Source organism: Pinus tabuliformis, chromosome 9, assembly GCF_031772625.1.
Source record: "Pinus tabuliformis cultivar Carrire ecotype Pingquan chromosome 9, CPIR1, whole genome shotgun sequence".
NCBI lineage: Eukaryota > Viridiplantae > Streptophyta > Pinopsida > Pinales > Pinaceae > Pinus > Pinus tabuliformis.
In genome coordinates, this window is record NC_142307.1 from 1,691,276,372 (window position 1) to 1,691,289,341 (window position 12,970).

Consider the following 12,970-nt stretch of genomic DNA (forward strand, 5'->3'; position numbering starts at 1 on the left):
TGCTTCCTTCATCTTTCTTTGTTGACATAGTTGGTTGATACATGTCTTCAACCACTTTAATCAACTTTGTTGTTGCAAACATGTTGCCTTGCATTTGCTTTGTGTATGGAGGTAGGCACCGCTTCTCACCAAACAAAAAATCATCAATAAGATGTTTTTCTTGCATGACATTGAACCACTCTTCACGAGACACATAATTATCATCAAATTTCACTTCATACGTCTCTGCCTCATAGGGAGTTTCCTCACTATCACGTGCTACTCTATTGTCAACTATAGACATACTTTCAGTCTTGATCCCAATTATGATGCTTTCAACACAATCACCATTTTTAACAACACCACTTTCATCATCTTCAACTTTCTCACTCCCCTCCATATTGTACTACATTTCAAGAACATCCCAAAATATTTTTGCATTATGTATTTCACCAAATTCATGCAAAATACTAGACAAAATGTTTTCATCTAGATCTGATATAATGAGAAGTAATGCTACTACACTTCTACACTTATTATAATTCATAAAAGTTTCTTGGACAAATTTCCATAAATCTACTAAACCAAGCAATCCTTTCATTTTAATTGCCCAAATCTTAAAATTTTTAGATGACAAAATTGGAAAAAATGGCATTAATTGCTTCAATATTGCATCAATGTCTGCAAATTCCTTATGCTGATTCATATCTTTATTAGGCATGGATTTAATAACTGGAAACATTTCAAATCCTTCTACAACTTCTACCATTTCATTTTTTCTCCTCAAATATCCATAAATCTATTGTATGTGTGAGCTCCGTGGAGGCGTAGGAGACGTGTTGCACTGTGTTGAAGATTGACAATGCTGAAGATTGTAAAGAATCTCCAGTCGAAGGTGAAGCTGCTGAAGACCGTTGCCATTTGGAGGAGACTATGTGTTAAGCGTTGGAGCCGTGAGGATTTTCCTGGAGAAGCAGCCTGCGTTAATACTATTAGACAATTATTTTTTGAGGAGTCGCTGAGTGTTTGAGCAACGTTGTGGGGTCGTGAAGATTGGAGCACTGTTCTTCCTCTCTATTCTTCCTGCTCCAGGGGTGCTCTGATACCATATCACAAAACACAGAACATAAAACTGAATACAAAACGTGATTGAACATTTGATTTCCAAAGACGGTATTTATACACAATGAAGAATCTTCTCGGGTCAGTGGCAGTGGATTCTTCGGGAAGCTACTTGAACTCTCGAAACTTCCTCATTAATTATCTAGAAGAAACTAGACTCAACGTATTTAATGCAAGTGGTTGGAATTTATGTTTTACAACACTCTCCCTTAATTCCAACCATAAGATGAACACACAAAATACACCATCGCACAATACATAAGACACTGTAAACATACTCTTAATAGACATGCTTGTTGGTTTAAGTCTCAGCTAGGCTTACAACATAATCAACACACAACTTGATAACACATCTTTCATTTTTTCCTTCTTGCTAAAGGGTCCATGCCTGTTCATTTACTGATGTAGTTTCATCTTCACCTTTCTTGCCATGAAATAGTCACGGAGCTTATCCTTTCTTGATTGCAAGTTAACATTCTTTGTATTCAATATTGCTGCAGGTTCTTGGGACTTATGCTTGTCCTTAATGCTTGCAATTTCTTCTTTTATTGCTTCTTCTTGGCTATCAATATCTGCACACTTAAAAGCAATGTTAGATTTATATAAAAGATCATAAAAATAACCATTGTCATCCTGCTCTTTTAAGAGAGCTTTGCTTCCTTCATCTTTCTTTGTTGACATAGTTGGTTGATACATGTCTTCAACCTCTTTAATCAACTTTGTTGCTGCAAACATGTTGTCCTGCATTTGATTTGTGTATGGAGGTAGGCAACTCTTCTCACCAAACAACAACTCATCAATAAGATGTTTTTCTTGCATGAGATTGAACCACTCTTCATGAGACACATAATTATCATCAAATTTCACTTCATACGTCTCCGCCTCATAGGGAGTTTCCTCACTATCACATGCTACTCTATTGTCAACTACAGACATACTTTCAGTCTTGATCCCAATTATGATGCTTTCAACACAATCACCATTTTTAACAACAACATTTTCATCATCTTCAACTTTCTCACTCCCCTCCATATTGTACTTCATTTCGAGAACATCCCAAAATATTTTTGCATTATGTATTTCACCAAATTCATGTAAATAATGAGAAGTAATGCTACTGCACTTCTACACTTATCATCAGAATTCATAGAAGTTTCTTGGACAAATTTCCATAAATCTATTGAACCTCTTTTGTTTTTTTACCACGTGGAATATTCCACTCTTAGTTACTTTTCAAGGTAATGAAACTTGTTTTCAAAGTAATGTAACTTTTGGCATAACGTTTTTGTGAATGAAGTTTAATAAGGTATATGGTAATTATGGAAAATAAATTTCACGTGGAGAGCTAAGAGGAGAAATAAAGTGAAAGGAGTTTTAAAAAAAATTGTTAATTTGCATGATGGGAAAAATTAAAAGTGTGGTGGTTGAATTTTGGTGTGGTTTCTGGGATCTGAGCTAGCATCTGCGGTGAACTAGTGTTGTTTGGTTGTTGTTATTGCAGACTTACAATTAAATTGGAAGGGTGTTCGCAGACAAGATCATAAAGAGTTAAGGCGTGGCCGAGTGTTAGCTCATATGGTTTTTGAAAGAGTATATATGTGCTCTTACCCAGCTTATTGAAGCCGAGAAATGAGTGGAATAATGTTTGATAGCGATCTTTTTGATAATGCTTTTTTAGAGAGTCAATTTGGAAGTATTTTTGGGTCGAGTAATATTTTTTATTCCGTTAGTATTTCTGAGTTTGAAGAATTATTTGATAAACATAATGGTTTTATTGATGAGCAGTCTATTCCACATGATCTTCCAATCAATCAGATCAAAACTTGCTTTTCCCATAACCTAATTCTTAGAAATTTGATTGAATCTACTTATAAGATAGTTGCTATCGCGGAGGATACCACCATGGATGTTGTTAATAGGTCACACATGTTTGAAGGTGAGTGCATTTTGGTGGATGAAGAGAAACATGGTCGCATACTTTACAAGGCTCCTTGTGACGGAAAGTGGGGAGAGCATAAATCAGAGTACCTTGTTTTCATTGTTTGGGATGTTGCCTTGCATCCCAATCCAGAAGAGGTTGTTAAGTATGTAAGCAAAGAGCAGTTGAAGGAGCTCATAAGGAAAGAAAGAAAGGTGAAGATGAAATTGCATCAGTGAATAAACAAGCATGGACCCTTTAACAAGAAGGCAAAAATGAAAGATGTGTTATCAAGTCGTGTGTTTATTATGTTGTAAGCCTAGCTGAGACTTAGACCAACAGGCATGTCTATTAAGAGTATGTTTACATGTCTTATGTATTGTGCGATAGTGTATTTTATGTGTTTATCTTATGGTTGGAATTAAGGGGGAGTGTTGGAAAACATTAATTCCAACCCCCTGCATTAAACGCGTTGAGTCTAGTTTCTTCCGGAGAAATCATGAGGAAGTTTCGAGAGTTCAAGTAGCTTCCCGAAGAAGCCACTTCCACTGACTTGAGAGGATTATTCATTGTGTATAAATACCTTCTTTGGAAATCAAAATTTCAATCATGTTTTATATTCAGTTCTACCTTTTGCCTTCTCTGATAGTAATACGAGTTGATATTCAGAGAATATGAACCTGCGTGTTGTTCCATTCCTTTATAATTCTTTGTCTCTGTTCATTAGTCAGGTATTTGGGGCTTCAATGTATGAAATAATGCGCTCATTAGTTAGGTATTTGGTGCCTTCAATGTATGAAATAATGCACTGATTACAACGGTTCTAGGTTTTTCAATGTAATTATTGCTAGTGTTTTTATGAAATTCACTGGTAGGGTATTAAGCATTCGCTTATGACATTCTCCTTGGGTGTTGCCCAATTTCTCCTTTGACTTGGCTGGCAGGTTTTCTCTTTTGACATGGCGCACAGGGACTACCAATGTTTGAGCGCTTGTTTAATTCAAACAACCTTAGGATTTTCAAACTAGGCATTCGATAACTTGCACCCGTGCTTCCTGTCAAAGTTGTTGAAGAACGGTTTATATGAATAATATTATTGATATGGATAATTTTGAATGTAATGCATACTGATTACAGCTACCATCTTGCCCACTTAACTGAAGGAAGGCGATTAAGCTTTTAATTCTGTGAGTATCGATCCTTGTCACCTCTGATAAAAGTGCATTTTTGCAAAGAGAAGTAAAATTGGGATTTGTGTGCAAAGAAAAGTAAAATTGAGAATAGGTAGCTCATAAACCAACTTTTGGTCATATGAAAGAGAGCATGCCACAACAAGGGGAAATATTAACAAGAGCGGTTACATAAGTAACACAAGTTTGGGTAAATTGAAATGTTCCATTTCACAAATGTATGCACAATACATAAATAATTTTTAATAATAATGGCAACTGAAAAATGAAAAATTGATTTGATAACCTTTGATATTGTCCTTTAGATGTTGAGAATACATTTGTAATATTCATTTAATAAAAATAAAAATTCTAGATCACTTCATGTAAATATAGAAATAAAAATAAAATAAATAAATAAAACAAATTGATAAAAAAACTCATACTAAAAAAATTAGACAAAAAGAAAAGAAATATAATTAAAAAACTAATAAAGCAAAAAAATATTCAGAAAATTATTAGAAAAAAAATTAAAAGAATTAAACATTTTTCTTTTATCTTAGAGGAATCCAACATTGACAGTACTACTTGTTATCCTCTAGGTCACGAACACATGATTTGAATCTCAACAATCTGCTCATTTGTGGAACAATGAGAAAGGTGAATAGTCTCAGCCTTAACATGGTGTTGAATTAAATGATACTTTGTATTGATATGCTTGGTTAGATCATGGAACTTTGAATTCTTCGCCAATTTTATTGTGTATTGATAGGCTTGGTTGGAACTTTGAATTATTGGCCAATTTTATTGTGTATTGATAGGCTTGGTTGAAACTTTGAATTCTTGGCCAATTTTATTGCAGAATTATTGTCAATGTAGAATGCACTTTTTTTTCGACAAATCTTCAAGAATTTTCTTGAGCCAAACAATCTCCTTTATTGTTTTGGTCGCTGCCACATTTTTTGACTTTATTATGTGACCTCCCAAGACAACTCAATCCTCATAACATAACCTAAAATAAATACTCCATTTTATTTATCTCAATCAAAATCAAAATAAAAATCTATATAAATCTCAAAAACAAAGATGTATCAACTATAATCAAATATAGTTATAACAAGGGCCCGGGTGTTACAATTGAGATGAGTATATATATAGGAGTATAAACTGACCATGCCCAAATTCGTAGTTAAAAATCTATATATAAGAGCATCTCAAGGCAGTTATATGATTGAGAGCATGCAGCCAAATGGATACTAGTACTCCATCCTCAACTGGCACTTATATGCTTTTATGATTCAGAGAATGCAACCAACTGGATAATACATCCTCAACCTCATTAATATGATGTTTGAACTCAATTATTTGTCACAAAACTTTTCTATCTATTAGAGCCCTCCTTGTGCCTAGTTGCCATCCTGAATATAATACGGAAAAACAGGGTGGAAAACTCTTCTTAATAATCAATTATAACTTGGGAGTTCTGGGCACATTTATATTGGCATCATGAATCAGGGAACCCCAAACACCGGACTGCGATTTTAGTTAGCAGACGTGAAATGCTGGTCTTGATATTATGCACCATTCCAAAAAGCAAAATTGAAATATATAAACTTCAAGGATTATGTTTAATTAAACAAATATCTAGACTTTCAAACATGCGGAACAAATTCGGCAACCTTATTTAACTCAGATAAACAAAATAATAACGGGGAGATTGTGATTTTAGCCTGTGAATTTTCATAATTTAAATTTTATTTTTAAATTTAAATTTATTTAATTTTCAAGGAAACTCGCATGGCAATATATATTATACCACTCAAACTTATTATTTACAAAAATTCAAACTTATTATTCATTATATATATATATATATATATATATATATATTATTTACAAAAAAATATATATATATTATACATTTAAACTTACTCTTACACCATTTAAGCTATATAAAATTAAAATTATGATGATGATAGTTAACGTCCAGTGAGACCAAACTTTGGTCTATCTGACCTAAAGAAACTAATTATTTAGTTTGATTTAAGACTTTATTCCTATGCTCAAAAAGCTTGGAGAGAAGCCTCCTGAGCTCACTGTAATTTTGACAACGTAAAAGTCTAGGAAGGTGAGTGTTGCATCAAAGATTTTGAAACTGAGATCTAATGTGGTTGTATGTGGGACACTCTAAGAGGAAGTGATTTTTATCCTCGATGTTCGTATTCTCACAGAGATGACAAAACCTTTCCATCCATGGTGTTTTAGGAACTGCCCAACGGCCCGTTTCACTATGGAGCTCATGTTTCTTTGAACTTAGAAGTATCAATATTTTTAATGTTATTAATGTTTTGCAATGCAACATTCTCGTTGATCTCCCAATGGTTTAACTAGGCTCTGGTGTCTTTATACCAACCTCGTTTGAGCCTTAGGTGGCTTTGGCTGGAATTTAAAGCTAGCTTAAGAAGTCTATGGTCTCCTATGTTATTGAGTTTGTGCTTGTACAACAGAAGCCTAGTCATAGCTAGGCTCTTGATAGGGGAAAGACCCACTTCTATAAGGAGAATAGGATAGGGTGTGTTTCTTTTAATTTTGAGGTTATACGTTATAAAACGCTTTTGGATTTGCTCAATCTTTTTCCAAGATTCTCTAGAGATGCTACAACCCCAAACCTCACATCCATATAAGATAACCGGAGAGACTAAAGTCTCAAAGAGGAACTTCTTTCTATCCCACATTACGAGGTTTGCTGTTTTACAATTATTTTCAAGACCAAAATAATCTTTCCATCCCCCATTAATCATTTTCTCAATGCTATAGTTCTAGTTGAGCTTGTGATGAATATCAATTCCTAGGTACTTGTAGGAAGACACTTCCTCCAAGTTACTATTGTCATACATAAAATTAGCGTAAGTGTCCTTCTTGGATTTGATAATCATAACATTTGTTTTGTCAGTGTTAACAATCATACCCATGGTAGAGCGAAATCCTTAAGAAGTATAAGTTGCTTATCAAGATCAGATGGGCACCTTGTGAGAAGAACAATATCGTCAGTGTAGAGAAGAAGGATGATGACTATCCCAGCTAAGATTGTGCCAGCACATCCTACTTCCTCTAAACAACATTCTAGCTTGTCAATGTAAATGCCAAATAGAGTAGCAGAGAGGGGGCAACCTTGTTTAACTCCGATATTACACTTACTATCTTTCGACCACCCCTCAACATTCAAACTTATTAATTAAAATTATAAGTATTATACCATTCAAACTTATTATTTTCAAATTTCAAACTAACTAATTAAAATTATACCTATTATACAACTTAATATTTCAAATTTCAAACTTATTATTTTTAAATTACATCAAATTAAGATTATTACACTGAAATAGGCTCTCCAACTTAATAAGAGAGAATATCAAATTAAGATTATTACACTGAAATAGGCTCTCCACCTTAATAGGAGAGATGTCAGGTGGAGAGATGTCAGAGTGTAATGGTAAAGATGTTTTAGTAAATATTTTAACTTCGCCAAAGTAAAATAAAGATTAAATAAAATAAAAATAATTTTATGTTAAAATAAAATTAATAAAAATAATTTTATGTTAAAATAAAAATAATTTATTATTATTATTTTTATTAATTTCGTTAAAATAAAATAAAAATAATTTTATATTAAAATAAAAATAATTTATTATTATTATTTTTATTAACCTTATTATTTGAGTTATTTGAGATTATTCATATGCTTTGAATATGAATTTTTAGGAGATGATTTGTGTACCCGAATCTTTAGGAGCTGAATTATGTAGGAGTTTTATCTGTCCACCCATAAATTATTCATATTGTTTGAATTTGAATTTTTAGGAGATGAATTCATCATTATAGACTCAAAGGCCAATACATAGATTATTCATATGGTTTGAATATGAATCTTTAGGGGATGAATTGTGTAGGAGTTTTCTCTATTCACCCATCATCATAGACTAGAAAGCCAATATACAATAAAAGAGAATGCTGACCAGATCTATTAGACTAGAAAGCCAATACACAATAAAAGAGAATGCTAACCAGATCTATAAATAAAATAATGAGAAGTTAGAGAATAAAATAACAGTCACTAATGAGAAGTTAGAGAATAAAATAACAGTCACAAAAGTTAAAGTAAGAGAAATAATGAGAGGTTGGAGAATAGAATAACAGTCACAAAAATTAAAGTAAAAGAAATAATGAGAAGTTGGAGAATAGAATAACAGTCACAAAAGTTAAAGTAAGAAAGTTAAAGTAAGAGAATGCTGACTAGACCTATAAATAATGAGAAGTTAGGAGAATAGAATAAATCACAAAAATTAAATATTAAAATAATTTAATTAACAGTTAAATCAGTTAATGATAAAAGTTAAATATTAAAATAGAGTAATTAATCGTTAAATCAGTTAATGAAAAATGACATGAGATATTTTAAATATTAAAATAAAGTAATTAAATATTAAAATAAATGATACGAGATAAATGATATGAGATAGTTAAATGATACGAGATGGATGAGATGATTTAACCGGTTAATGATAAATGATATGAGATAAGTTAAATATTAAAATAAAGTAATTAACAGTTAAATCAGTTAATGATAAATTATATGAGATAGTTAAATGATACGAGATGGATGAGATGATTTAACCAGTTAATGATAAATGATATGAGATAAGTTAACTATTAAAATAAAGTAATGATAAATGATATGAGATAAGTTAACTATTAAAATAAAGTAATGAACATTTAATTGTAAATGACATGAGATAGTTAAATGATATGAGATGGAGGAGAATAGGAGGTAAAAATATAATTAATGCAAAATTTTTGATAAATGATATGAGATAGTTAAATGATATGAGATGGATGAGAATAAGAGGTAAAAATATAATAAATGCAAAAATATTAGAAAATGGTCAATTTTTTTGGATTAAAATGAAAGATGAAAATTTATTTTTTTATATAATTTTTTTTTAAGAAATTAATCTTTGGGAGAAATTTATCTAGTTAATAAATAAATTTATTAACTGGATAAATATATGTGAGATATGTAAAAACTCTCCATTATTTCGATTATACTGATGACAATTTGCAATATTCTCTGGTAAGGTATACACATGATACAATGTCTAGAAGCCGCCTTAATGCCAAATGATATTAAAATAGATAATAATGGTTTAAATATAGATTAAAAAATATCAACTGATTACCATATACTCTGGAGGAGAACATAAAATTAAGATTAAAACTCCCCAAATTATTCAAGCTATATAAATTAATGAAGCTGATGACAGGACATATTAAAAAATTGCCAAAAGCCTATTTGAGCTTTAAGGAAATATACAGTATACTCGGTTGATTACAATGTAAAAATAATGTCCAAACTCGGTTGATTAATACGTTGGATTACAATAAACTATGTGATTACAATGTAAGAATAATGCCCAAAGTTTTGTTAATTTAATTAATACCTTGTGCTAATTTCAAGGTGTAACTATTTCGAGTCTTAGCAATTTCATTATTCCCTGCCCTGCTGTGGGATAACAATGTTGAATGGTGTCGGTACTGACATTGTAGATATGAGTATTGCAGGTTTGAGCTCAATTAATGGATTGTATCATCCACATAAATCCTGAGATAAAGAAGATCAGTATGTTGTTAAGTATTCGCTTTTTATAATAAACTTTAAAAAGAAATTTCAAAACTCCAAGGTGCAATCTATCCATGTATGTGCTCAGTAATTTAGTTATAATGCATTTGTTCATTCATTCACTCGTTTATTACATGCTAGAGACAGCCGGCTATGTTGCAGAGCCTATATAAGCTCCTACAAAACCCACTACATAAGTAGCTGGAATGCGAGCAGCATGTTTATTTACATACATACACGTGGTAGTTAGTCAGTCGCTCAGGAGCTACCGCCGATAATGGAATAACCTGCGCACACACCAATCAAAACAAAAATAAGCCATTGTGTATAGCAGGGAAGAACTTAGAGAAAGAATTACACATAAAGTATGACAATTAATTATTGTTCGTCCATAATTGGTAACGCTGTTGGTTGGGAGTGACTTACGAGAGTGGCGTCGAATATCGCAGCGGCGGGGTGACTCGCGGACGTTGCATCTATTGGGAAGCTCTTCGGCTCTCTCCATCATCTCCTCTTCTTCTTCCCTACCGCGCCCTTCGCCGCGGCGTCGGCGGCGTTGATTAAGAGGTGCACCATCGGATTCCGTGAAAAGCCCCTCCGTGGATGAATCATACGATTGAGATTGATCTAGTGCTTGCTCTATGGCTTGGCATCGGCAGTGGGGAGACATTCTTTGCAATTCCTCGCAACATCTTTCCGATGGTTGTTCTCTCCGGCGTTGCATGTAGTCGCGGCAAGCAGACAATCTCTGCGGGTCGCACGACCGTCCTTGCTGTTGCACCACCTCTGCATCCATGACGATGTCTTCATGAGCAGTGCCCCACTCAAGGAGAAGCAGAAGGGCCGCGAATAAAGTCACCCATTTCAGCGTCGACATTGGAGAGGAGAAGACACCCATTCCTTTCTTCTTTGTTAATTTCCCTGATGGAATACAACTGAGAATGTATGAAGAGTTCGTGGGTATTAACTTTGTATTTATGGATGGTGAGGGAAGGGAGGAGAGCGACCGGCGCAACACGAAGAGGAGTAAGAGAGGAACAGTTGCAGTGCATGCAGATTCTCAGTCTCCACGTCCCACTGCAACGCTACCCGAAGAAGGAACGCCTGGCTGCCTCCCTTTCCAATGACCGCGTCTTTCAAAGACGAGAAGAATCTTGCAGGCGCATTACAGGTCACGACAGTGCACTGCAACGTCCGAACGACGCGACTCACTTTAAGAGTATCGCATTTTTCAGAAATCACCCGAGTCCCGAGATATTGCTTTGCCCTTTTCCTTTGTCAACCTTCTTCGTAACCCACGAAACATCGCATTCAACATCAGAATGTGATGACGTGTGCACAGAACCGCCAACTTGTTTATTTACCGCCATATCATCACTGCTCAGAATCATGGGCGCAAGCTCGACGACATATTGTAGTCTCGAGTAATCCGCAATATACCATTCAAACACTAAACATGAACATTTCATGTTAAGCTCCATTAATTTTTTTACCAACTGCTCCCTACAATTATGGAAGTAAACTGCAGTTTTTCCTTAATTTTTGGAAACCAAATGCAGTAATTTCCTTAAATTAAGGAAATCAACTGCACTTAATAAATTTATTGTTGGGAGCCTCTGAAGTGGTCCATTACTCCATTTGGAGTTCTCTACCTTGATATGTGGAACACCTGACACATAGCCATCAGAAGCTTGATGGAAGCTTGACTATAAATTTATCTGTTTGGTCCCCAAGCTTGCATCTCAATCCCTTTCAGTTTTTACACCATCAAGCTGAGAGAGCAGAGCTTGGAAGTGCCTTCAGACTTTCTGTATTCTTTTCTTTCTGCTTGGATGAAGATTGTGTTACGATATTTTTAGGCGTGGATAAAACAAGGCAGCAGCTGCTGCTCCTCATTTGAATGACTTTGGATTGAAGCTGGAGCGCTGTTTTCAGTCAAGAAAGCAAGTGGACTGTGGAAGCGTAATAGGAAAGTTTTGGTTTGCAGCAAGAGCGTTATCAATGGCTGGAGGTAATTTATTTTCCCTGGGCATTAAACCTTCATTTTGATTCTTTAAAGAAATTAATTCCGAATGTAAAGAACATAAAAGTTTATTCTAGTTTTTACGATTCTTTAAGTTTTTATGATTTCTTTAAAGTTCTAATTCCGCATATAGAATCGTTGTCATAAACTAACATTGGTATCAGAGCGTACACACTTATCTCTGCCTTGGTGTGTTCTGCTTACCAAAACGAGTTGTTATGAGAACGGAAATTACAGATCTTCCACTTTTATAAACAACCACTATTCTCTTCGTGCCATGTTTCACATATTCAGTCTACCCACTCTTCTGGAATACATCCATTGCACGATAGCTTTCCCCAGGTGGGTCATCTCAGAAATTATATTTTTTTTTGCTTGATTACTACGAATCTAGAAAAGATACATTCACGCATTTGGCTTTAGAATATGATTCGTTTAATTTCCGGATTTTATTACTCTTGAGAAATGGTCTTAATCGACCCAGGTCCCACATGATCTCTCATTTCCATATTTGAGTACTTTTGTGAAATGGCTTTGGAATATATTTTATTTCTGAGAAGACACATATAAATCGATATTGGTCTCTGCGTATTATCACAAATTTATGATACATTTGGGGTTTAACAGTGGTGTCTTGGTCCTTTGTCTCTGGTATATGGTATGTGATTATGGCATCCGGCATGATTTGTATGGAACTATAATCTGGAATGAACCTCTGAAAACAACAGTGAAGAATAATTGAAATTTAGCTATATAGTCATTGTTACAGTCTTGGTCTAGTAAATTTTGCAGCTCGACTTACTAGATATTGTGGGTTTGTCTGGTACTGTTGTAAAGATGGCTGTCTGAATTTTCTTTTAATGTTTGATTTATCTCTTAGGTTTTCCATTTCCTTTTCATTCAAAAAAAAAAAATATACCGAGATGAAATGGTTTTCATTAAAAGGTATTTAAAGTTTATTTATTTTGAGGAGAAATCTTGCCATCATTTGGAGTAATACTGATATTTATCACAGTTTTTACTCATATAGTTTCTTGTATGAAGTTTATTTAAAAATGACATTTTGACTTATTCATTTTACT

The 12,970-nt window shown here is 33.7% G+C and overlaps 1 protein-coding gene across 1 annotated transcript; it reads right to left on the minus strand.

Moving 5' to 3' along the window:
- Positions 1–9,974: 9,974 nt before the first annotated feature.
- On the minus strand, positions 9,975–10,892 carry LOC149155378 (2S albumin seed storage protein PINP1-like). The gene is made up of 2 exons (XM_089442215.1): positions 10,292–10,892; positions 9,975–10,152 (listed from the first exon to the last, which is right to left on the minus strand). The coding sequence occupies exons 1-2, from the start codon at positions 10,761–10,763 to the stop codon at positions 10,124–10,126; spliced, it is 501 nt and encodes a 166-aa protein (XP_089298341.1). The 5' UTR covers positions 10,764–10,892; the 3' UTR covers positions 9,975–10,123.
- Between the last annotated feature and the right edge of the window lie 2,078 nt (positions 10,893–12,970).